This window comes from Malaclemys terrapin, chromosome 22 (genome assembly GCF_027887155.1).
Source record: "Malaclemys terrapin pileata isolate rMalTer1 chromosome 22, rMalTer1.hap1, whole genome shotgun sequence".
Taxonomy (NCBI): domain Eukaryota; kingdom Metazoa; phylum Chordata; order Testudines; family Emydidae; genus Malaclemys; species Malaclemys terrapin.
In genome coordinates, this window is record NC_071526.1 from 16,422,415 (window position 1) to 16,449,627 (window position 27,213).

Genomic DNA, 27,213 nt, shown 5'->3' on the forward strand with positions numbered 1-27,213 from the left:
GGGGCTTGTCGTTGCAGCTTTAAGAGGTTGGCGGCCTGGAGGGTCCGACCAGCCCCCCCCTTCCTCCCCCCGAGGGAGCAGCCTAGACACCCCCCCTCCCGGGGAGCCCGGTCGGAGCCCCCTCCCCCGCAGCAGGGCTCGGGGCCGACCCCCACCGCTCCGTGTCACCTCCTCCCCCAGGGGGCGAGCGGCAGAGCCCCCCCCCCGGGGTGTGAGGGCTGCGGGGGCCCAACATGGCGGAGGCAAAGGAGGAGGGACCCGGAGCTCGTGCCAGGGTGAGCGGAGGGGGGGCCCGGGGGAGGCTGGGGAGGTCAAAGGGGAAGGGTCAGGTGGGGGTCAGGGGGAGGGGGCGTGTGGGAGGCGCCCTGGGGAAGGGGAGGGGGCCGCGCTTGCAGGCAGAGGGGCAGGGAGTGGGGCAGCCGGGCTGGGTATCTGGAGTGTGCTGAGCTGGTGGGAGGGACTCGAGCGTCCGTTCCTCTTTGTCCCCGGTGAAGGGATCGTGCAGCCCGCCTCTGCTGTTGGGGAGGGTGGGTGGTATGGGGGCGGTGATCGGGACCTGGCGTGTGGATGGTGGGAGAGCAGGAGGCACCTTTTAATAGTGGTCTTGAAAAGATGGCTGTCTGGAAACGATCCTTCTTTCTCTTCCCCTTCCCCCGCCAACCTCCCATGCTAAAGCCTAGGTAGTCTATGGCTGGAGGTCCTGACCTGGCGGGGAGTGAGATGCCATCATAAAGCATGCTGGGATTCATGTAAATGCAGTGACCCAACAAGTCCCCACTAATTAAGGGTATGGAATCCCGGTAGCTAAGGTGCATTTCAAGTGTTTAAAATTTTCTAGGTTTCCCTAAAATTGTCCGGTGCAAATCAATTGAGTGATAGTACCGCTTTAAAATTTTGTAAGGGAGTGTCAGTTGGTCCTCCGGGTGTCATTATTCGAGCAACACAATTCAAGTTTATTAGGTTTCCTCATCGGGATTTAATTGTCTGGCTTTCCCTTGTTTAAGCACACACTGTCGTTGTTTTTAAAAAGTTATGTTAATTGTCCATGTCAAACCAAAGTGAGTTCTCAGCATGGCAGGCTCATCCAGTTCTTAGCTACTCAGACTGCACCCACTATATAAGTATCAGGGGGTAGCCGTGTTAGTCTGAATCTACAAAAACAATAAGGAGTCTGGTGGCACCTTAAAGACTAACAGATTTATTTGGGCATAAGCTTTCGTGGGTAAAAACCTCTGCATCTCAAGAAGTGAGGTTTTTACCCACGAAAGCTTATGTCCAAATAAATCTGTTAGTCTTTAAGGTGCCACCAGACTCCACTATATAAGTACTATTAGTCCAGCTAATACTGAGACATGGTCTTTCAGTTCCACAGTTAAGTCTGCATGAATATCAGGCATGTTATTTTACCACAGTGATAAGGGATCTCAATAATACATTTCTTATTCCCTATGTTTCGTTGCCTGAAGAATAGCTGATAAAAATAAGTTTTAAAGCATTTTTCCAAATAAATTTGCAGCAAGTCAGTGGCTCTTTTCTGCACTTGTATAACTCCAGTTGAAAACTGTCAGTAATAAGTGAATCAATACTAACCTGGATCTGAGCTTCTGATTTAGAAATGAAAGTTCCATATCCCACTACCATTCTTCTGAGCTGTCCCATTTCCATTGTCTGAGAGATGCTGTTTATGATGAAGTCCTTTCAAGTTCTGGACGCTAGACTCAATGAGAATAAATTTAATTAATTTGCTTCAAATAACATGAACCTTGTGATTGGTTAGTTAGGTAGAATATGTGAATCTTCTGGATGTAATTGGCGACACTGTGTAAGTAGTTTTATATTGCTCAACTACCATAGGGTCATGGAACATCATAATGTTGTCTTAGACCCCGATCCTTCAAACACTTACACATTTGTGTAGCTTTATACTCAGGAGCAGTCCCATTCAACTTGGTGCAACTGCCCAGAAGTGTGAAGTTTATATATATATACACACACACACACACACTGTGGGCTCAAGCTCTCAGATGTTAGCAAGAAGTTGGGAGGGGAGGGACTTTGATGAGCGAAATACATTAGAAAATACAAAGCAAAACTTCATTTCCACTCAATGCAGATGTTAGTAATATAGCTCTTCTGTGAACCGTATATTTCTCTTAGGTACATTATGCAGTGTTTATTGCCAAATGTATTCCATCTTTGAGAGGAGATATTTGGGATACGCAGTGGTAATGTATTGTGAAAAGAGGAAAATCGTGAATCCCTTTCCTTTCTGGATATCCTAATTATCCTTAAACTTTCTGGTAGCTTAATAAGTTATAATGCTTGCATATTCAAAAATTGCCCTGATCTGTGTTATGAACCTCCTCCATGCCCCCGCCCCATACCTTTTGCAAGGACTGTCACTCCAGAGTGATAGTTCTGTACATGTTGAAATCGTCATCTTGCTAAATCCACTGGATGAATCTTGCAGCTTGATCCAGGAACATCTGCAAAGAATGAAGGAAAGATTAACTCTTTGCCATTGCAAAAAAAACAAAAAGCTGCCCTTCTATTTGCTTTTTAATAATATTCTGCAACTTTTAATATTAAAAAAATCACTATCAAAGGAGATTAGTGTTCTCCCCAAAACAACACTGATACCTTTTATAAGGACTATAAATAAACCTACTTAAATTATTATAAAACTACTTTTGTATTTATAAATGCTAAAGGTTTAAGTTGAAGGTTGTCCACTAATATATCATCTACTAAGAAGTGATTTTTTTTTTTTTAAGTGCCTCAAATGCGCATGGCACTTTCCTCTTAGTTAACTGTAATGTCCCTCTCTTGAACAGATTACAACTTAAACAGGGCATGTATTTATTTAGGTTCTTATTCTGTCACTCTGGGACTATTTGTGGATAAAGTACTAAGTGTGTGTAAAGTTGGGCAGCCTTGGAAATTTAAATTAGTGCTGGCAGACAAGCTGGCATCTTACATTAATAAGGCAGATATCTTCAAACATTTGTTAACTTCAGTATGATTCTTGTGCCATTGAAAATGGAAGGAAATGTTCTCTCATTTGAGAATTGCTATTGCTGAACCCCCTTCAGTGGTGCAAAGACATTATAAACAGCCTTTCATCTTGGCAGGGGGTTAGACTTGTGGTCCCTTTTAACCCTATGATTCTCAAAGGCATTCACTGTCACAATCCAAAGAACATGTTGTTACCGTTATCCTTCCACACTTGGCTGCTGTATGTGAATGTAATGGGCCTGATTCTCTTATACATTAAGGCCACTTTACATTGCCAGAGCAGTGTAAAGGGGTCTTCAAGTGGAAGTAAAATATACTTAAGCACACTTTAACGCCCTTCACACAACTAGAGCTGTGTAAAGTGGCCTTGCAGTGAGAATCATGCCCAACGTTCTTGAAATGGACCTGTTTCCATCTTCACCTTCTAATAATGTCTAAATAATATTGTAGCTGATTCTATTTACTGAGTTTACTTGAAGGATTCCCGTCAATAGCCCTCTCTATCCAGATGGCTACCGTCTGTCCGTTTTATAACAAGTTCCTAGCTGCATAGAAACAGAGCTATCTTGCTGATAACATCTGTGCTTTGTAATCGTCTATACCTGTTAAAGTCAGACTTCTCCAGTAGAAGACTTTTCATCCAGCACTTGTCATTAGGGTGGCAGCTGCTCCTGCTTTCTAGTGTCTTAGCCCATTTTTTGCTTTCCGTTCTATAGTGAAAGCAACATCATGTCTCTACTGGTGAAAAAGGGAGACAGGCAGAGAACAGCAACAGAAGTGCATTTTTTAATGTCAGATGTCTAAAGGGAACAGAAAAAGGATGTGCAAGGATCCATATGGGGAATTACCTGGAGAAGAAATTGAGCTGTGCCACAGGGAAGATTAAATGGATTATATCAGGAATGCAGTAGGAAGTCTGTCGAGTTGGCCTCTTGTGTGGAACTGGTTCCACCAGCAGGTAGTGTCTGCACTGCTAGCAGCATAGTTCACGCTGAAGCAAAGACCACATGACAGGTGAGTTTGAGAGAGATAGGAGGTCTGCTACCCTGATTTGCTGTTTAGCCCTCTCAGGGAAAAGGACACCCATGTAAGCCATAAGAAAGGTTAGGGAATGGTGCTCACCTCATAATTTATATGTCATCTCGTTCTCTATTTACCTTTTCCTTTTTCTTAGTGCTGGCTTTCTGCAAATGCTACTTCCCAGAAACTGCAAGGGAAACAAAAATAAAAGCAACTAGTTTTTTAAAGACTTCTTATCTGTAGCTTTAGGTTAGAAAAATGTTGTTTGTTCAACAAATGCATGCTACTTACTGCCTTTTGTTTAGACCAGTTGAGAACTGGTAATGCTGTGAAACCCATAGCTGCTTTGTATTTTCCATACATTTTTGCTACATATTAGAAAGCAAATTTCAAATGTAATATTTGATTTATCAGTGCAAAATTATTGCTTTTCTTTGGCTTTTGGCAAAAAATAAATTAGAAAGGTAAAATCACAGTTGGTCACATATCAAAAATGTTTTTGGTTGTTTTTTTTTTTTTTTAATTCATCCAGAGAGAATTAGCAGTCAGATTCTAGAAATGCTCTGACAATAGTGTTGTCTCTAACTCAATAACACTGCTATGAAATTGCACATTTAGAAACTTTTAAGTGGCCTTTCAGAAGCATATGCAAATTGGAACACATTTTGAAGTTTGAAAGTGTCTATGTGTAACTCTTAATTTTCATTGAAAAATATATATGATATTCAAATATCATTGTAATTAAAACTCCTTAACCGTGGTTTCAATTGTATGGAAATCATAGAATTTATCACTTGCTTCAAAAACATAAAATTCTAGCTGTCCAGCAGTCCCGCCTTTCCCCCCACATCCTCTGAAAATCTCTTATTTAGGCCATAATTCACCAAACTGAGATTGGCAAAGTATAAGAACTTGAATAATTTTTCTGATTTGATAAATGTTGCAGTTGTCTTTGTGTGCCAGTCCACAATGCAAGTGCTGAAATAACCTTTTCAGACTGTGTTGCGCTGCAGAATTTTAAACATGGGAGCATAAGACCAGAGAATTTGGGCTGGATTCTCATTTATAATAGGGCACTTTACACTACTCTGGCAAAGGGACTCAAAATGAGAGTAAATAATCTCTATACCAACTTTAAGTCTCGTAATGCATGTGGTACACAGAATATTGTGGCAGGATGAACTCAGCTGAACAAAAATTTTCCTAGAGCAGATGTTCCTGTATCTTTTGTTTACATTTTTTATTGAAATTTATTTTTATTTTTTCAATAAGTTCTCCCTTTGATTCTTGAATATTTTCAAAGTTCCAACAAGTTAAAAAGTAAATGGAAATTCTTTGCTTCTTCATTCTGGTACGTACTGAAATATTTCAGCTCATGATGAAGTATTGTTTAATCGATACTGGCTATTAACATGAATGTTTATGAAATTTGATGTTACCCTGTGAAAGTTGCCATGGTTCTTTATGAAAAATGACACTTTTTCCATGACAAAAAATGTAGCATTAGCTAGAAAATTGTTTAGGGAAATCAGTAGGGTTTTAGAAAAAACAAACAAAAAAAATCATCGGTCTTTGGGAAGATTATATAATCAGCTTTTACTTCAGTGTTTACTATGTTAATGTTCAAAAGACTCCCATCTAAAGCTAGGTTAATATCAAGTAAACAGTGAAATATAGTAGTAGAAATAATGTAAAAATATTCACTGTGTAAATAAAAATAAACCAAGAAATGTTTAGGTACAAACAGTAACAAAAGGTAATTCCCGAAATTAGCATTTGAGACCGATTAAACATGTACAGCATTCATAAAATTTCCCCCTAAGAGCTGTAGCCATAATTATTCATAAATCACTGAGGGGAATCTCCAGTCATGCTCCAGAGACAGCGGAGGCTGGTCCAACTGAACACTGACAGTATAGCACAATGGAGTCTGGGATATGAACCACTAACAGCCTCATTATTCCTCAGGCCAAAGTACAACGCCTCTGTACTAAACACACAGTAATAATAGAAAAATTAAACCCCAGACTCTCTCAGTTCAGAATCAAACAATCCTTTTTAGAGCACCGTTCAGAAAAAAGTCCCAATCAAATGGCACTACAGCAAACATCAAACCTATGCTTTTTCAGTTTAGATGGAAAAGCCACAACAGAGTTCTACATATAAATTTAATTCTCTAACTAGAAAGCATAAAGTTCATCTACCTGTTTGAATTAAAAAGATCTAAAATCATATATACAAATACTCAGGCTATTTACTAAAATTTAACACCAATGTTTATTAGGGCTGTCAAGGAATTAAAAAAATTAATCGTGATTAATCATGCAATTAAAAAAATAAATCATGATTAATTGCATGATTAATCGCATTGTTAAACAACACTAGAATATCATTTATTTTAAATATTTGTGGATGTTTACTACATTTTAAAATATATTAATTTCAATGACAACACAGAATACAAAGTGAACAGTGCTTACTTTATATTTATTTTTATTACAAATATTTGCACGGAAAAAAAAAACAAAAAAACTAGTGCAACCTTTTTACCATGAAATTGAACTTACGAATGTAGAATTATGTACAAAAAAACCTGCATTCCAAAATAAAACAATGTAAAATTTTAGACCCTACAAGTCCACTCAGTCCTACTCCTTGGTCAGCCAATCACTCAGACAAACAAGGTTGGTGACAATTTGCAGGAGATAACGCTGCCTGCTTCTTATTTACAATGTCACCTGAAAGTGAGAACAGGCGATGGCACTGTTGTAGCTGGTGTTGCAAGATATTTACGTGCCAGATGCGCTAAAGATACATATGTCCCTTCATGCTTCAACCACCATTCCAGAGGACGTGCTTCCATGCTGATGATGGGTTCTGGTTGATAACGATCCAAAGAAGTACGGACTGATGCATGTTCACTTTCATCATCTGAGTTAGATGCCACCAGAAGAAGGTTCATTTTCTTTTTTGGTGGTTTGGGTTCTGTAGTTTCCGCATCAGAGTGTTGCTCTTTTAAGACTTCTAAAAGCATGCTCCACACCTCATCCCTCTCAGATTTTGGACGGCACTTAAATTCTGATTATTAAACCTTTGGTCGAGTGCTGTAGCTATTTTTAGAAATCTCACATCGGTACCTTCTTTGCGTTTTGTCAAATCTGCTGTGAAAGTGTTCTTAAAATGAACATGTTCTGGGTCATCATCTGAGACTGCTATAACATGAAATATATGCAGAATGTGGGTAAAACAGAACAGGAGACCTACAGTTCTCCTCCCAAGGAGTACAGTCACAAATATAATTGATGCATTATTTTTTTTATTTTTTTATTTTTTATTTTTTTTTAAATGAGCATCATCAGCATGGAAGCATGTCCTCTGGAATGGCGGCCAAAGCATGGAAGGGGCATACAAGTGTTTAGCATATCTGGCATGTAAATACCTTGCAACGCCGGCTACAAAAGTGCCATGCGAATGCCTGTTCTCACTTTTAGATGACATTGTAAATAGAAGCAGTCAGCAGTATCTCCCATCAATGTAAACAGACTTGTTTGTCTTAGCGATTGGCAGAATAAGATATAGGACTTGTAGGCTCTAAAGTTTTACAATGTTTTGTTTTTGAGTGAGATTGAGTTTAGTTTTAGCTTGTTTTCCAAAATATCTGCTATATAGACCAACACTTTCTTATTTTTCTGAAAGGGCATTGGAGCGTCATGTGCTTGCATTGTGGTATGAATTTCTATATCTTTTATGTCTCCTAAAATTGCTTCATTCCTTCTGTCGACCATGGAGTGAGTTTTCTGGAAAGTATCACAATGGATGAAGGTGTTCTAGGCAGCTGGTAACAGTCATTTTGAATGCTGTCGTAGGAGCCAGATGCTACAGGAGAAACAGTCTAATCTTTACCACTAGGGTCCTCATCTTGGATAGTTGTTTCCAGCATGTTTAATTTATGTTGGCTATTTTTACTGGGGCATCTTGTACAGACTATCTTGTTTTTGGGCTCCCATTTATTTATGTGGTGCAACAATCCCAAACTGTCCTGTGGAGCATTTGCTGGTGGGTTGTTGAGAGTTTTTGGGTCACATAATACTGGTGTTCTGGTTTCCACCTGTTTTTGGAGGTATCCAGACTACGTATAACAGACATTGGAAACAAGGAGGAGCATCCAGTCTAGCTGTCTCTACTAAGAGCCACAACTATGTAGGAGGAGAAGAGAAAATAGGAGCCAACCATGGGATCTAGAACCACAAGCTGGACTGGAATTTTAGCCACCAGCTGGAGGGGAATGTTCAGGATTATGAGAGTAGGGGAAGGAGAGGATCAGGTGGCAGGGCACCATGTAAAAGGGCGAGGAGGAACAGGCAAAAGAAAGCATCAGTACAGAAGATGAATTAAAGAGCTAAAGTCAATGTCCTGATTACATTGTTTCAGTAAGGACAAAACACATTGTAGTAGAGATATCTAAAAACAAATAAAGGCTTTCCTATCTTCCATGTAAGCAACTGTTGTAGTTGCCACAGGACAGTTATGGGAAGGGAGGCAACTGTAGGCAAAGACCACAGGACTGTTATCTGGTCCACCAACCAACCTATTAATATAATGTCGACCACATAGTGAAAAAGTCTGAGAACCCCCGAAGTAATATTTCAGCAACCAGAGGATACCTCACTCCCGTATTGTCTTAATTTATATGCAAAGCCCTCTTGTAGATCTCTTATTTGGGGGTGGACTAGAGCCAAAACCAGAAAAATCTAAAGAGTCTGTTTCCATCACTGTCTTCAAAGACTTATTGTCGTAAGTCTAATAAAACAACGTATGTTCTGTTAGTAATATAATTGCTGACAAAACTGTTAGTAATATAAATTGCTGACAAAACAATTGTTAGTGTGGTTAACTAGTTAACCTCTTGGAAGATACACTGAGCAAAGGAAAGTGTGACTCTTAGATTCTGGTATGCTGGTCCTCTGGTCCCAAACAGTATATTTGTAGTCGTCATTGTCAGTTGGCTGTATTATTTGGACTCAGATAGTCTGTTTTTAAATGCATGCGTTGTTGTTTTTTTCTAACGTGATCAAAATCTCAATCCTGTGAGATGCTGAGTGACCTCCTCAACTCACATTGAGTTATATGGGAGCAGAGGGCTCTCAGCACCTTGCAGGATAGAATCTCCTAACTGAAAAAATGTTAATTTTTTGGAAGCTGCGGACAAATCCTTCTAAGCATACACTTTCAATCAGGAAAATACAAGCATTCTAATGGGTTAATAAAATATGTAAAGTGAATCTTGGTTTGGAATAATTCATCTAATGAATATCACATCAGTAACATTTGCTGCTAAAATGTACAGGGCCTGATTTTGATTTCATCCTGGTTTTTATACCATTATAATTCTGACTTCAGTGAAGTTCCTCCTGATTTACACTGGTGTAAGTGAAAGTTCTTCTAAAATTCTAAGTGAGTTGCAAATGTGTTTCACCATAATCCAGGAATTTGGGGGATGTGTGTGGAATGACTTAAATGGCAGGAGGAGGAAGGATGTTCAGCATGTAACTGATGCAACCCCCCAATTCCCCTCACTCCCTCCCCGCTTTTTTTGTTTTTGTTTTAAATGGTTGTAGATTCCAGGCATCTAGACTGGCAGGATTCCGCTCCATGTGCACTAGGCTGGTGGTTTTGCAACCAGCACAAAACTGCTGCAAACCACAACCTTCCTATAGGGGGCCATTGGGCCAGGTAGGAAGGTTCCCCCCCACTATTGCATTTTTTTTGGTGAGGATTTTTTTTTATGGGGGTAGGAGCCCCTTCTGCTTTTATTGGATACAAACTAAGAGTACCAAATCATTTGAAAAAATATGCAATAAAGTGTGTGTATGCAAGCGAGGAAACCATTTGCCGGACCTCCTATAGTTTTGTTGCAATCTGCAACTGAGATTTCTGGGTGGGTGGGGGTTGTGCAGCATAATGCAGGGTTAGGTTTCATGTATAGTAGGAGCCTAGATGCTTGGGTAAAGATGCTAGCAACTCACTGTTAATCTATTAAGGATATTTTGAGAATTTTATTTTGGTGCTTAGATGGCTTAATATCCTTGGATGAAGTATAACTTTACATTTTATTGTGAACAACAAGGTCAGAAGCAATATGAAACAGAAAAATGTCTTCCTTAGTATTTTTTAACGTGTATGTAGAATCGTTAGAAATTGCTTATGCTTTAAAAAAAAAAACCCTGTAATTAAAGGGACATTATCAAGGTTAGACTAGGTTAAATCAAAACATTTTGATTTAAAAAAAAACTGGGCCCAGTCCTATGAGGTGTTGAGTATTTACAGTCCCATTGATTTTAAAGGCTACACCTCACAGTATTAGCACATTTATGTACTTTGCAATTATTCTCTAAAATGCATGTTGTAATACAGTTTCTTTGACTTAAAAAGAAAATCGGCATGTTCACTGACAACCCATATATAATTCCCTCCTCCCCCCATACATGTGGAGAAATGGTAGGGTCTTGTTGCAGCAACTTGTTGATACTTCCCCATTGTTAAATTTAAATTTAGTTGTCTTTTTGAATAGATTTGTATCTAAAAATGCTTACAATGTAGTAGAAATTAAAATCCCAGAGACATGTTATAGCAAAACTTGATTTCAACTATCTCCAGAAATAACACAGAAATACATTACACACCCACTGCAACTGAATGGCAGAAATAAGACACTAGCTACAGGCAGCTGAAACTGCTGAAGCTGCTAGGGGGCTCTGTAGAATTAAATAGCAGTCTTTAATGCACAACTCTGTGGCTCTCTTATTCACAGATCTCTATGGCTCTTCTGACCTCTAGGGGTTCTCTTCCTGTTGAAGTGCTTCTTTTCCTGTAGCAGGTATTTGCAGCAGGCTGGCTCTTTGTTACCCTCTGCTCTCCTCACTCTCTAGGTGTTTTGAAGGTATGAATCAATTGGTCTCTCTGTTATTCTGCAAAAGGAGCCCTAAGAATGGCCCACTGATTAATTTTAACTATTTGTGTTGTACAGGTTTCAAATCTAGGAGGGGCAATGTGATTGGCTGAGTGCCTAACAACCCTCCAGTGATGTCATGCACCAAGGGTCAGGGAGCACTTCCTGACTTCATTACACCTGGGTTCAGGAATATTAATTAAATGTTGAATGACCTTTTAAAAAAAAAATGTTGTCTTCTGTAAAAGTTGTCTGTTTTCCAAAGCAATGGCGTAGGCTGTGGTGTGTGTGCACAAGGGAAACTGCATAGGAGATAGGAAAATGTGGAATCTGTGATTTAAAATATATATAATATATATTACAGTTGACCTAGCATCCCTGCTCATAATCAGCCCTAAAACCTGTGTGGTGAAAAATGGTGAAGGGAAAAAATATTTCAAGCTTCCAAGGGGTTGTTACAAAGGAACAAGGGAGGGACCTTAATGGTTTCTTTTTAAAAAATGTTATACTTACCTGTTTTGCATAAAAAATGAAATTGTCAGCCTCAAAGCAGCCTTACTCTTAGTACTGTACAAAAATTATTATTAATGGCGTATGGATGTTGTTACAGTTTTTAATGCCATTGTAATTATGAGCAAGTTTTTAATTATTACAAATCAAAGTGTATAATACTAAACTACAGTTAATACCCTTCTGTCACCCATGCCAGGCAAAAAAAGGGGCTAGTGGTAAGCATTCTAGTGTCTAATAATTCTGATGTGCCTTGCAACTTGAGTAAAATAAATTTTACACGGCAGTGTGGTCGTTTAGATGCTTAGACTTAGAAGGAAGAATTAAACTAAAGCACAACATATCGGATTTACTTAAATTAATCTGACAATTCTGCTAAATATTTTGGTGCCCAGCTTATCAAAACCCTTATTTTCTTTAGACAAGCTAACACCTAACCAGGCTTCTTGTGTGCACAGCTGAAGAGCATTTTTCTCTTTGCACTTCAGGTATGCAGAATACAAGCTAATATAATCTTCAAACTAGAGAAAATACCTAAAACCTGTAGTCTTCTAAAACATCTCCATAATGAAAAATAGTAACATGTAACTTTTGCTAGTTTCAAAATTTAGCCGTCATAAGCATACTTTAAGTAATACCTATCACACTAAGTGCACTTTATAGAAATGATGTGACATGAATACATAGCAAAATAAAACATCCTCACTTAGAAAAAAGCTCTTTGGCTAGCAAAGTGGTACAGTAATCCTACATCTTGCCTTAATTTATTAAGATCACTTTTGGGAATACACTTGGAACTTCAGGCACAGACTACTGGACTTTGGTGTGCTCCATCCTCTTTTACAGTTCCTCATCACTGGCCCAGAACATGGTCTGTAATCTGGAGGCAGCTGCTCTCAGGTCCTTCTAGCTATAATAAATGTGCATCATAAAGAAGTGTGGGTGATAGATACAGTACATGGAGCTCTGCCCTGCAATATGTGGGATACTTCATGTGATATGCAGAGTGCCCCCAATTCCCACCATCTTGAATAGGGGTTGAAGATATTCAGCAAGATCAGACCTATAAGCAGTACGATCTGGTTTCCAGAATAATACTTGATACTTATATAGCAACTTGCATGTTTAAATAGCTTTACAGATATTAAGTGATCCTCACAACATCTTTGTGAAGTACTGGCATCCTCATGCTAGTTTGGGAAACTGAGGTGCAATGTTCAAATTAACTTTCTCCGGGTAATGCAGTGGGTCAGCAGTTGAGCCGTGATGGAAATTAAATTAATGGAGATATCCTATCTCCTAGAACTGGAAGGGACCTTGAAAGATCATCAAGTCCAGCCCCCTGCCTTCACTAGCAGGACCAAGTACTGATTTTGCCCCAGATCCCTAAGTGGCCCCCTCAAGGATTGAACTCACAACCCTGGGTTTAGCAGGCCAATGCTCAAACCACTGAGCTATCCCTCCCTTCATGGACTCCAGTTCCATACTTTGATTCACTAAAACACAGTGCCAGCGATGTCAGGAGACCAAACTTAGGGCAAAGTGAAGGCAGTTTTCAGAAGAATTTAAAGTGGTATAGACTAACAATTTTATCATGTTGACTAGAGCTGTAGAAATTACAGTAGAGCTACCATGAAGTATTGTAGTAGGAGAGAGGATCAGAACATTGCCTTAAATGCAACACAGCATTTTTTCCAGTATAGGAAAAAGACTACATGCAGAAGCACCAAATAAGGCCTGTGGTAACTAGTGTGAGAGTATTATGATCCAATGGTAAGGAGTGTGTCAATTGTGCTGTCATCTATTAAAACTATGTGCAATCAAGTCAGGACTACAAAGTGATGTAGTAATGTGAGTAGCAAGAACACTCATTTATCTTATTTTATTGCTAATTTTTGCAGCCAGCTTCCTTAAAACTGCTTTGGGACAGTGCAGGTCAAGCAGGTTTTTATGGGGAAAAACTTTCCTCCCTCCTCCTCCTGTTTGTTAATTGCAGTTGCTGTGAGTCTACTTACAATACCACACCAGAACATCTGTATTAGCATAATATGGTAATTTATAAAAACCTTGCTATTTTAATTTCACTATATTACTCAATGCAACAACACTTTGGTTTTGGATATTGACTTTTTCTGTTTCCTATAAGGTGGTTATGTTCTCATTATCCCAGTTTGTAGTAGTTGTGTACTGCTTCTTGCAATCAGTGGGATACTGTCCTGTGAGCAAATTGCTCTATACAGTTATGTACTATTTTGTATATGAAAATAACCTCAAACTCTGAAGCCAGCTCTTTGTCCCCATTATGCAACTATAGGAATATATTATTTTTCTCCTAAAATTTTCTAGAAATGTTTTTCTAAAGGATTGTGCACCTCTCATCAGAGCTACACTGGTGGTAGATCAGACACTTGAAGGGTGAGCCTCCCAAGATTGCACTATGACAAGCAAAACATCTGCCTTTTTTGAAAAAGCAATAGCCAATCTGCAGACTCACGTTTTTAGGACTTGATGATGTGTGTTGCTCAGAACCCTCAACCTTCAAAGACTTCTGTGGGAGTTGGGGGTTCTCGTCATGTCACAGGGTTCTGCTCTTAGAAAATTAGGCAGTCTAGCCTCAACTTTGGAAGGTCAGAGGTGTTTGGGGGGGGTGGCTGAAAAGGGAAAAAAGAGAATGCAGGTGCTGTACTTGCTAGGTAGTTATTCAGTGCAGCAAAAATGAAGAAGTTGTCTTTATATACACATAGGAAGAGGTAGGTACCTCTTCCGGAGACAATCTGAGCAATTTGAGTCCGTGCCTCCAAATGGCTCTTGGGGTCTGTTCCTTTAATGCAACAGTGTGATGGTAAAGAAGAGTAGGAGCTTAGATAGATTAAGGCAGGTTGGATAGGTCAAGAACCAGGGCTGCTCTCCAACAAGTAGGGGCCAAGCCATTATTAGGGTTTCCTTGGAAGTTCAGTGAAAATTCCTGTTCAATATGCAGCAGTGTTTTTTGTTTAGCTAAACAATATTGGGATGCATAAGGAATGGGATGAAAAAATATGTTTAATATCATTGTATAAGTCAAATATATATCCACAATTGGAATACTTTGTTCATTTCTGGGCACCTTCTAAAAGGCTAGAGCAGAATAAATAGAGGCCATTCAGAGATAGATGACATTTGTTTGGGACATGAAAAAACTTCCATGTGAGGAAATATTGGGACTTCTTAGAGAGATGATAATTAAGAGAGAGCATGATAGAAGTATACAAAGTAAAGAAGGTATAGAGAAGGCCAGTTGGGCATTCTTATTTACCCTTTCTCATAATACAAGAATGGTGAGGGGACCCAAAGAAATTGAAAACAACAAATTCAAAACTGCTAAAAGATAATTATTTGTTACAACAAAATGTATAAACATGTGGAACTTACTTCCAAGAGATAACATGGAGCCATAGAGCTTAATAGGATTAAAAAATGGATTAGAAATGTATATGAGTAGTGAGAATATCCACAGTTATATTAGTTAGAAAAAAAAGGGGTATAAACCCTCACCTTCAGTGCATAATTAAACCACTGATTGGGAGGAGAAGTTTTCCCCAGTCCCAATAGGCTGGTCATTGAGTTGTCCATTCTGAGGATTTTTGCATCTTCCTGTGAGGGTTTCGGTGGTGGCCACCATCAGAAATGGGATACGGGACAAGGTGGACCGATCAGGTATTATAGTTCCTATGTTCTAAAGCTTTATAGTTGGCCTTATTGGCAATAGGCAGAGAAGCTTCTCCAATACATCTAGACCTGGTACCTCTGTTCCCAGTTCTTGCTTCTGCAAGATCTTGATCTAAGATCTAAACAGTTACACTCCAGTATGTCTTTCCCAGGTCAATTATTCCTTGTTCCTGCTGTGGTTGAAGGCTCCTCCAAGTCTGCTAAGGGTCCCAAGAAGAGAACCTATCAAGAAGGATATTTAATTCTAAGGTGGAATGTGTGATATACTGTATATAAAACTAGGGCCTTCAATGGTTGACAGCAGAAGTAAAACAAAGTAGAAATAAAAATGTACTAGTGATCTATTCATGTTTTCATGTATGCCTTGAATCTTGTAAAAAGAATAAATCCAAAAGGATCTAATAACGCCCAAGGCAAACGTACACATCACCTCTCATTCTGACAGCTCCATAGAGGAAAGAGACAAGAAATCCAAAACAGGTTTTTCCTTCAAGGACAATCTGATGGTTGAAAATGTGGTAAACACTTTAAAGAGCCATTCCAAGTTGTCTGAATTGCAAATATTTTTCAACCTGTTCAGAAAAAGAACTTGGTATTGTATGTTGGTGCCGACGGTCCCATCGTTCTAGGTGCTGTACAAACATTGCTTACAATCCAAGTTGAACTTCTCATTTCCCTGAATGAAGCAATTAGTTTACTGAAGGGGCAAAATCTACAGTGACAATTCACAGGATCTCTCACCTCCTATAAAGTGACAAAGGATTGTACAGTACTATGTCGAAGCGCCCAAGTTAGGGAGGTCCTCTACAGGATAAATGTCTCTTTAACAGAGATTTCTTTCCAAAAGACTTCAGTGATGGAAAAATTGATGTGTTCTTGAAGTGCAGCTTTCCAGCTTCAACATCCTCCATGTCGACTCCATTATTATCTGATTCCATGTCAGATTGATCATGACAAAGTTTTGAATTCTATAAAGGACACATCCTGCAAATCTGCCATAAAGCAAATATCTCTCTGGCCCCTTCTTCATCTCTAACACTTTATGGTTCTGAATCCCCTTCGTGGAGCAGAAATAATTAGGGTTCTAACACTCCAGCCTCCAGTAACTACAGGACTTCAGCACGTATGGGACCCGGAGAGGAGGAAGATTTTGGGAGCTAGATTCTGAACACATGTAGGATGACTACCAAAGGCTATGGTGGATCCTAAAAATTAGTTCTCAGAGATGTTCAAGAGATCTCAAACGAGCCCAAGAATCACTTAAGATCTTAATGCAACTCAAGAAGGAGAATGAGTTTGATCTAATGCCTCACCTCCATTGGAAACTTACAATGCCCCACTAGCAAGTTCTCTCTGGTATGTTCTTTGTCCTCATGAAGAAGAGTGAAAACATTGCTACTGGACCTGGATGTAGAACTGAACCTTGGTCCTTTTTTGTATCTCCAGGAGACTTCCAGTCTGGATACATACCTGCACACCCTGGGGAAATGGCAGCAAGTGCCTACTGAGATTCTGCTACCAGGGACACTTCCAGTACTGCATCCTTCTCTCTTGAGTTCTCAACATCTAGGTACCAGCGCTAGGAAGAGTTCTGGGTTTATAGATCCTGATTTTATTCTCACATTGAGTTTACACTAATGTAACTCAGTTCACTTCTGTGGAAATACTCCTGATTTACACTAGTGTAATTGAGGAGAGAATTGCGCCCATAGACCAGCCTGAGATTTGCATCTCACCAGACATTGCCCAATTCATTGCAACAGTAAGAAAGCTCAAACCTTCCAGGATCTACACATTGCTTGTGCTCCAGATGAAGAAGGCAAAGATTATTCTAGCCTCGATGGGAAGTTTAATTTCTTTACCTCTTACAGTTGCCTTAAGAAAGCAGATATGACTTAAAACGGAAGCGTTACCATTTCCACTGAAAGGAAAGTTATGTCACGAGAAGAAATAATAATAATTCTGTTGGACATTCTGGTTCTCCTTGGTGCACGTTTTGGCTTTGAAAAGCCTCAAAGGATGCTATCAATGTTAACATCTGTCAGGGAATGTGTAATGAAAACACATGTTCCGTACAATACATAAACACAAGCACTTTTCAGTTCTGTGCCTTACTCTCATGCACTGTCAAAACTCTTAGGAAAGAAGGTGTTACCGTACTTTCTATGTGCGTTATGGAAAAGGGAAGATTCCCTTGCCAAATGTGGTTATGCAGCCCATAAGGTCAATGGAAGTTCTGTGTGCTGGTGTCTCTATATTCGTAGTGTGCTGGTCGCCTTAGTATTTGGGTATGAAAAAGGCCAATTTGGTCTACATTAGGCCTTAGTTTCCCTTGGGTGGAATCCCTGATCTTTATTTGTTTGGGCGTGTGGGGTGTTTTTGTTGGTTTTATTTGGGGGTGGGGGTGGTGAGGGATTAAACTAATTTTTTTTTTTTTTTTTTTTTTTACCCTTTTTCTGAAGTGAGGCAGTATTAATTCTAAACCTCCATGCTGTGCTTTTCTGTACACTACTAAAGCAGCTACAATAAATGTCACTTTGCAACTTCTAATGTAGTTATATTGCAGAATAAAGTAATCCTAATTTACAAAATCTTATATTGACAATTTTGGTAGTGGTGGGTGGTAAATTTTGTTGTAGGGTAAGTTACACCACAATACATCACACTTGCCATGGATAATCATGTAATGTTTTCCTTCTTACAGTTTGAAGACAAATCTAATGCAGTTTTTGACATTACAGAGAAATGTAAGTGCTTCTTTTATTTATATATGTATTTATGAGTAAGCTAAAGTTTAATGCTGTATGCATATTCTCTGTTAAACCCAAACATGGTGTTTTTTGAAGACCTGCACTCTTTTTCCTTATTCATAGGTGGTGATATTCTGGATGCAGAAATGTCTGAGGACGCGGATCACAATTTAATACCTGCCCTTGAAAGCATATCCTATGAAATGCAGAATCGAACAGGATCTGAAAACTCACTGTTGGATGAAGATGATTATTTTCTGAACTCAGGGGATCTTGCAGGGATTCCAGTTGTTGGGAGTGACAATGAGGATGATCAAAATTTTACTCCAAAAGACAGTCTCCCGTCTACGATTCACACTGAAGATAACCTGGAGGACGGAAAGAGAGTTACAGAACATGAATTGGACAGTGAAAAAGAATTGCAAATACAAAATGCAATCCAAAAGGACATCACTTCATCGTGTGATCAGGGCCCTATATTTAAACCCATTCGGAAGGATTTTAGCATAGCAAGAGATAATGGTAAAGAGACTTTTTCAACAAAAGAGAAAAGCAGAGAAGGACCTTTCCAAGAACGTGAAAAACGTTTGGAAAAAATTCCTAAAGAGTTGGATTCCAGATTGAAAAGCAGTTTCCTTGATAAAGCAGGTAACAGTTTAACCCACAGAAATAACAGCTCAGGAGAGGGGAAAAAGAGAACTAGATACAGACCACTCGAAGAGTTAGTTAGGTAGCCCATTATCTTGGGGAGGGTAATGTGTCCACCTGAATGCAGGGAAAGCATTTTACATTGAACCCTGAAATATGACAAATGCATATTATAGAAATTATATATTTAGGCTCTTCTGAAAATTCTAGCCTTTTAGGCATTGGGTGCTTGACTCCCTTAGCCTTCTTTGAATATCTCAACCTAAACCTTTTTATTGTGGCTTTATTAAGTGAGCTCAATGTCACTTTAAGCTTTCTTACTGTGATTTTTGATCATGTTCTTTGCAGTCTCTTTATACTTCCATTCTTCTCTTCCATGATTTTTGTCTTTAAAAGTTTGTCAGTAATGCACTGATGCTTCTGTGAAATGCATGCTATTAATATGTGTGCCCTTCAAGGGTGGCATTGGGGGAAGGTTTATTAAAGCTACACTGGTGCCTCCAAGTAGTCAGCTAGAGAGCAGCTTTGAGACACACTGTCTACTGGGACAAGGAATTTGCTTCCCAGACTCTCTCTCCAGCCATCATGGACAGGGCCAAAGGGATGCCTGGGGATCCTCTCCTCAGTCAAGGGAGCCTGAAAGTGGCCTAGTGATCCTGCTACCCATGCAGCTATTTCAAACTTCTCAGGCTCTGGAAGCCTCAGTACAATGTGGGATGCCAAGCTTGACAGTAACAGAACAAGATGAATTAATATATGATCTAATCATGTTCAGAAATCTCGGGCGATGGGGAGAAAGTAGGCTGTAGGGCTGGCCCTGGAATGAGAGGTTTCTGATTGCTGCCTCTTATTGTTCTGTACAATTTCCAACTCTGGTATTTACTGTTGTGCATACCCAATCCTGCATTTTCAAAGGCTTGTAACTCTACAAGAATTTTAAAATCAATGTTTTACAATCTCAGCATATGTAACGGGAACAACACAAGGGCAATTTTAAAAAGTGAATGGGATTTTTTTTCCCCCAGACCACATAACCGTTGGGCAGAGACCAAGCACAAAATATTTCTGCCCCAGAAGGGCATATTTTGGAAAATTATGATGAGCTTAAAGTTGAACTCTCAGAAACTGTTTTTGCAACCTTGAGTAAAGTGGCCACTAACTGTGACAGCTATAATAAATGTTCACAAACTTGCTTTGTTAATTATGTAACAAATGCAGTATCTTTGAACATTTTAAGAAGAGCATGCACTGAATACATCTCTTCATGTATTAGCTGCTAGTACTTATGGAGCGAGGGAGAGGGGCAGAAAAGCAAGAAATAGATGAGTCGTCTTTACTTCCTTGTTTTGAAAAAATCAATAGCCAGATATAAATGTAAATGCAGAAACATGGCAGGATCCAGTTTATTCAGAGGCAGATACCCCTCCCTGTGGGTTATCTGCTTCAGAATTTTATGACCATTTCACTGATGTCGGGAAATAAATTGTCTAATAGAAGAACAAAAATCTTAATTCTGTTTGAGCATTATATTTGACCTGCTTTGGGAAGGAAGAGGAGGCAAAGTTTGAATATAATACATAGGAGATACTCCGATATTATGCTGATGGACATTGGTATAAGACCCTAGATGGTTTGAAGCAGTTTTGTCTAAGAATTGTATTAACTTCTATTTAATATACATTTTCCCCAGTTACTAATCAAGTAGAAGAAACGTTACGGACGCAGTTAGCACCACAGATTCCAGAAACTAACTTCAGGGTAAGTTATGGAACTCTCAGATGTGTGAGGGGTTTTTTTTTGTTTTTTGTTTTGTTTTGTTTTAATATAGCAAAATGTGTTTGTTTTGGGTATTTCAAAATAACTGCAGTTTGTCTCCATATACATTTTTACTACTTTGAAAGATCAAATGCAGATTATTTTAATTTTGCCCACCCTCTTTGGATGGGGGCCCTTGATAGTAAAGTTGCTGTACATACAATTTAGAGACCAACTACTAGACAAGTAGTTGCTTTTTGGTGAGCTCTTCTGCGGTGTCCCTGTTTGCCAGAAACTGGGAATGGGCAATGGAATAGATCACTTGATGATTACCTGTTCTGTTCATTCCCTCTGGGGCACCTGGATTTGGCCGCTGTTGGAGGACAGGGTACTGGGCTAGATGGACCTTTGGTGACCGATTATTGCCGTTCTTATGCGGGAGAAACTACTTAATAGATGAAATCCTGACCCTACTGAAGTCTGTGGGAGTTTTACCATTGACTTCAGTGAGGCCATGATTTCATCCTAGATTTGTAGAGCCTACTGTTTTTAAGTGTCTGTTGCTTTGTTTATAAGAGCCAAAGCATTTGAAGAGGGAAGGTAATAGTTACAGACATATAGGAAATGGTCATCTAAACACTGGATATTGTAAAAAGAAGAACAGGAGTACTTGTGGCACCTTAGAGACTAACAAATTTATTAGAGCATAAGATTTCGTGGACTACAGCCCACTTCTTCGGATGCATATAGAATGGAACATATATTGAGGAGATATATATATACACACATACAGAGAGCATAAACAGGTGGGAGTTGTCTTACCAACTCTGAGAGGCCAATTAATTAAGAGGAAAAAAAAAAAAACTTTTGAAGTGATAATCAAGCTAGCCCAGTACAGACAGTTTGATAATAAGTGTGAGAATACTTACAAGGGGAGATAGAGTCAATGTTTGTGTAATTCTTTTTCATATTATTGTGCCTCAGGAGCCTAGCTACCTGTTTGCTAGCAAGGAATCCATTGGTCAGGAGCTGGGGAATTCCTTTGCATCAAATATTAGAATTAAGGAAGAACCTTTGGATGATGAATATGATAAAGCTATGGCACCACAGCAGGGACTGTTAGACAAAATTAAAGATGAACCTGATAACTCTGAGGTAAGTCTGCCATTACTTTTTATATTCTGGTTTCTTACATTCAGTCCTATAAACTGAATATGAATTAAATCTTGCACTTGGTTGGTGGTTGAAGCTTCAACCATACAGGCATTACAGCTTAGTGCAGGGATTCTCTATCTTTTACCAGCCCCAATCCCAAAACCAAACAACGTTTTTTCCTCCCATGACCCCATATCTCAGAATGTTTCATACTGTTTGTTAGATAAAAAACAAAATGCTGTAATACGTAATTTTTTAAAAACCCAGCACTGCATATAAGTTTATTATGTCATTTGTGGCTAAAGTAGACACTTCGGTCCAGCCCGTGTCTATGTCCTGTTTAAAAAATTCTAAAGTATAATTCATGGTTTTTATAGACTATTTTGTGAATTGTCACACCATAGCTGTATATAAAAATAGACTATATCTGCTGTTTACATCCTAAAGGTTACCTTCACAAGCATAAAGGCTAGAAACAATTTTTTGGAAATAAAGCTTAGGGAATGTCTACATAGGTATAAAAAACCTGTGGGTGGCCCAGATTAGCTGGCTCAGGCTCGCGGGTCCCGACCCCAAACATCTACATAGCAGTATTTTCAGGCCCAGGGCCTGAGTCCCATAAACCCCAAGTCAGCTGCTTCGGGCCAGCTACAACTGTGCCATGGATCTTTTATCCCTGTGTAGACGTACCCGTACAGGCCTTAATTCACAAAAGCAATTAATCACATGCTTAACTCCCATTGACTTGACTTCAGTTATAGGAACACTTAAGTGTATGCTTAAATGCTTTCTTGGATTCTTGAGCTTTATAGAAATTTTTGTGACCATACAGAAAAAAGTTTAATGATTCTAAGGTTGAGAACCTTTGGTCTAATGCAGTGGTGCCCAACCGACGGCCAGCAGGCCATACGTGGCCCACCGGAGCATTTCATAAGGCCCGCAGCCTGCTTCAGCACAATATACTAATGGCCGATTCATTAGTGTTTTGTCATGTTTACATCATTTTAGATTACACAAATGTATAAATAGTTTGTTTCTAGATACAGTATTGTCTATCTAAATACATACAAAACAAACTGAACTTAAAATATAAATCAATACAGGTGAGTTTAAATCTTATTAAAATATGTAGAATCTGTTTGGCCTCCCACACAAGGTTGTGCTTAGGTTTATGTGGCCCTCCTGTGTAATAAGTTGGGCACCACGGGGCTAGTGGATTGAATGTGGTGGCAGGGAGATGTGGGCAGGATTTTAAAAGTTCTGACCTATCTTTGCCACTTGATTTTTTTGTGGCCTTAAGCAAATCATTTGATTTGACAGTGCCTCAGTCTTCCTCATTCCTAATATGGGTATAATATCCTCATAGGGTATTATGATGGTTAATTAGTGTTTGCCTAAGGCTTTTCAAAATAAAGTGTGTGTGTGTGTGTGTGTGTGTGTGTGTGTGTGTGTAATTCTTCCCTAGGTAAGAGGAGAACAAAGTTAGTGTTTGTAAATACAGTATTGACACTGCTGCCTGTGTTTCGGTGTCTTTGTGTAGTGGTGGGGTTTGTTTTGTTCTGATTTTTTTGTTCTTTCTGTACCTTTTTGTACTCTTTCTTCTGTGTCTGCCCCTTTTAGTCTTTCCATTTCTTTTTCTTTAAAAATTTTTATAAACTTGCACTACAGTGCCTTCTGGGTCCAAGTAAACAAAGTTGTTGTTCATAGATAAATGTAAAGAAAAAGTTTCCTGTGTACTGGTTAAAGCTGGAAATATCATTTGTAACAACTATTTATTCAAATTTCACCTCACTTTGTTTGTGCAACGTTCATGAATACTTTGTGATATTTTTTTTCTCATGTGTATGATTCCAAATTATTTGACAAAATATTTCATGAATTTTGTTTACTGTAGGACTTGCTAGTTGGTATCTGTGTCAGTGTTTGGTTGGAGAATACAACATTGATTTTTTTGTTGTTTACTGTAATTAAACATTCATTCCTGTATGTAATAATTTGCAGATTCTTATTTCAGGCTGCATGGGTTTGGCTATGAAAGCAGAACTTAATGCAGGATATCCTCTGCTTATCAAAAGTCATATTCATGAATGTCAGTGAAGACTTGGAAACTTAGATATATGAAGTTTAAATTCTTAGACACACAAATTCCTTGGGTAAAAGAATCCTATAGTAATCATCTTTATTTGTTACTGAGGAGAAATATCGAAGCTAGTGAGGATTTTCTTAATTTGGCTTTTTTAAGTTGGGAATGTGGTTTTTTTTTCTCCAGTCTGAAATACACAGTACACTTTGCTGCAAGTGATTTTTAAGGCTGATGCTTTCTAGATTTCAGCTCAATTGTATTGCTTTGAAATTTTGCTCTCTAAGGACCTAATCATGCATAATGGACATCAGGGTGTGATCCTATTCCCATTACCAACAATGCCTGCAGCTAACACTATAATTAAAATTGTTAAAATATCTGTTTACAGCTGATTTGTAAACTTTAAAAGTTAGTGTTTTTCAGTTGTTTTAAAGTTTTTTTTATAGTTAAAAAAAAAAAAAGCTCTGTTCTGTTGCACGCAGATAAATCTTCACTTTTAAAAGAGGAGAAACTTTAAATGTTGCAGTCCATCAGTTCCCAAAGGGGACTAGTATCCCTGGGGGGTGTTCTTGTGGGAAATTCTAAGAGATGTAACTCAGTTTTCTTAGGGCTTATCTACACTGCGACTTTGTCGCCAAAACTTTTGTCTTTCTCAGGTACTTTAAAAAGCTACCCTCCCCTCTCCCCCCCAAAAGCAAAACTTTTTTCTGACGCAAGCAGCAGTGTGAACGCTCTCCTGCCGACAAAGCTTATGCCGCTTGTGGGGCTGGAGGTATTTTGTCAGCAAAAGTGCCGACAAAATACCGACCGAGAGTGTTCTCACATGCTGACTTTTAGCGACAAGGCTGTGTCAACACAGCCTTGTCGCTAAAAGCTGCATAGTGTGGACAAGCCCTTAGTAAAGAAGTTTGGAAATTTTCCTCCAGCCCCAATAGAAATATAAAGCTTGACATTATACACAGTATGTGGATTTTACTGCCCCCACATGCCTGGAAATAGGATAAACTTTATCTGCCTTGTAGATTCCGTTATAGAACATTCAGAGGGGTAGCTGTGTTAGTCTGTATCCACAAAAACAATGAGGAGTCCGGTGGCACCTCAAAGACTAACCAGTTTATTTGGGCATAAGCTTTCGTGGGTTAAAAAAACCACTTCTTCAGATGCATGGAGTGAAAATTACAGATGCAGGCAAATGCCTGCATCTGTAATTTTCACTCCATGCATCTGAAGAAGTGGTTTTTTTAACCCACGAAAGCTTATGCCCAAATAAACTGGTTAGTCTTTGAGGTGCCACCGGACTCCTCGTTGTTGTTGTTATAAAACATTGAATGTATTGTGTGTTTTGAAAATTGTTTAAACATATATATATAGTTCCATGAAACTATTTTTTTAAACTTTAGAATCTGCATATAGAATGTGCCTTGCTTCTGGGTGGTGGCCACTGTTTAGTTTAAATGTCTGGAGAGAGCAAATAGGGGAGCATGGTTTGAATAGAAGACAGGAACGCCTCATTCTAGTTCTGACACCTACTCCCTTTATGGACATGAGGAAGTCCCTCAATTTACATATGAGAAAACAGAGATTAAGTATTATACTTACCTCTATTTTACAAGACAAGGTCAAGAACAATAAGTTGCAATGTGCTTTGTAGATGAAAAGCTCTCTAATAAACTGCTAATTATTTGGGGAGAAGCATGGAGATGTTTTAAGTCTTGGCCATCAAAGTGTCTTGAAAATATAACCAAGGAAGGGAACATATAATTTGTGCTATGAAATCTCCACACACCACTACACAATTTGCATGCACCAATGTGAGCTTTGTGAATGCAGTGGCCCTTGATTTTTGACATAGAAGTTTATGAAGAGTTCTCATTTTTTGGTTTCTTGGACCTTGTATTCAGTAGCACATTATGAAGGAATTGATGTCATTTCATTTGTTTTAATGTCACTTTTAGTTAGGTTTGTTTATTTGGTCTCCTTTTTCCTTTGTTCAGGATTATGGCCAGCAGCCAAAAACTCAGGAAGGGGAGCTGAAGATCAGTGCTGTATTTTCAGTCAGTGGCAGTCCTCTTGGTAAGGAACAAGACCAACCAAATTTAATTAAATCTTCCACATGTTTCAACTTCAAAAAATGACTCCAGGGGTTAGCATGCTTTTCATTTGCTATCTAACTGCAGCAGAAATGAAGTCTGGTTCAGCTTCTAGACACTCTTCAGGTGTAGACCTACAAATGCTTGTATTGCAGAACCCAAGAGAGAATTAAATCTGAAAGGGATGTAAAAGTATGTATTTAGTTATAACAATGGGTGGAATTTGCTCCTGTGCAGAAGGCCAGCACGAGGCGCATATATATGTATGTATGGACAAAGCTTGTGCATTACTGAAGTCCCAGTTAGTCCCTCAAATGCAGAGGCTGGCCTTCTGCACAGCATGAATTTCACCCAGCACGTATTGGCTATTAACATATATTTCCTCTTGTTTTTCTAGCTCCACAGTTGACATCAGGTTTCCAGCCTGCTGTGGCATCCTCTGGCATGAGTAAAATGCTGCCTTCAGTTCCAACCACAGCCATTCGGGTTTCCTGTTCTGGCTGTAAAAAAATCCTCCAGAAGGGACAAACAGCGTACCAGAGGAAAGGGTCTACTCAGCTCTTCTGCTCCACACTGTGCCTCACTGGATACACTGTTCCAGCTTCTCGTCCACCAGCTTCTACAAAGAAGACGTGCTCAAGCTGCTCAAAGTAAAGCAGTGTTCTAGCTAGTTCTAGTAATAACTAACGTTCAGATGAATAATCAAAGGCTTTGTTTGTGAAGAAAAGTTAGCTTGTTAGGGATCGCTATTTTACATCTCTTCCTCCCCCTCCCCCCAGTACCCACTTTTACCACCAGTCTTTTCTTTCAGAAATACATTTCATTCTCTGCCTCTGCTGATTTAGCTGTTTGCAAATGGTAGTGTGAACTTGGTTTTCCGTCACTGCAAATGGGCTGTTGTATGCAACTACATATATATTTTTAAAACGCTTACCCTGATATGCACACCTTCTTTTTTTCCAGTTAAAATCAACAGGAAATAAAAGTTTGCCTCTCAAAAGGTACTTGGTCCCCTTCCCCCATTCTTAAAATAATCATATACAGAATTAGACTTAGCCTTCTTTAAGTTTTAAATATATTTTGAGAATACATTTAACAGATGCTCTTCAATTTAAAAACAATTAAATTACTAAAGTCAATGAAGTAAAATCAAGTTTTAGTAGTTGAATGTAATTGATATATTGTATTTCATGAGATTCCCTACAAATTCTAGCTCTCTAAGTTATTTATCAAACTTAGCAATAGGGGTAGTCTCTCCACTTTGCAAGGTTAGGTTTTGTCCATTAAGTTTTTGACCAAAGAAGCCACCTGAGAGCACTCTGGTGGCACTTCATTATATAATATCTAACCCTTGCTGAGCTGAAGAGATGAAATTATTGAGCATGAAATAAGGTTCTGGTTTAGGGGGATATTAGGATCTAAATCAGATGCTCGCAACTTCTGTCAAGTATGAAAAAAGAAACGTTACCCTTTATAGGCATAATTTGAAAAACCTGTTCTGAATATGAAAGTAGCATTGAGCCAGCATTT

The 27,213-nt window shown here is 38.9% G+C and overlaps 1 protein-coding gene across 3 annotated transcripts in view; it reads left to right on the forward strand.

Moving 5' to 3' along the window:
- The window catches only part of ZMYM4 (zinc finger MYM-type containing 4), a 54,669-nt gene continuing 27,456 nt past the window's right edge, over window positions 1–27,213 (forward strand). Inside the window, exons 1-7 of one of the 3 annotated variants that reach the window (XM_054011852.1) lie at window positions 1–275; window positions 17,907–17,949; window positions 18,076–18,600; window positions 20,291–20,358; window positions 21,340–21,510; window positions 25,588–25,666; window positions 26,081–26,333. In XM_054011852.1, the coding sequence (XP_053867827.1) occupies window positions 234–275; window positions 17,907–17,949; window positions 18,076–18,600; window positions 20,291–20,358; window positions 21,340–21,510; window positions 25,588–25,666; window positions 26,081–26,333 (1,181 nt within the window). In that variant the 5' untranslated portion in view covers window positions 1–233. Of the gene's footprint in view, window positions 276–10,846; window positions 10,976–17,906; window positions 17,950–18,075; window positions 18,601–20,290; window positions 20,359–21,339; window positions 21,511–25,587; window positions 25,667–26,080; window positions 26,334–27,213 lie in introns of those variants that run through there. The other 2 variants (XM_054011854.1, XM_054011853.1) reach the window with 2 other exon arrangements.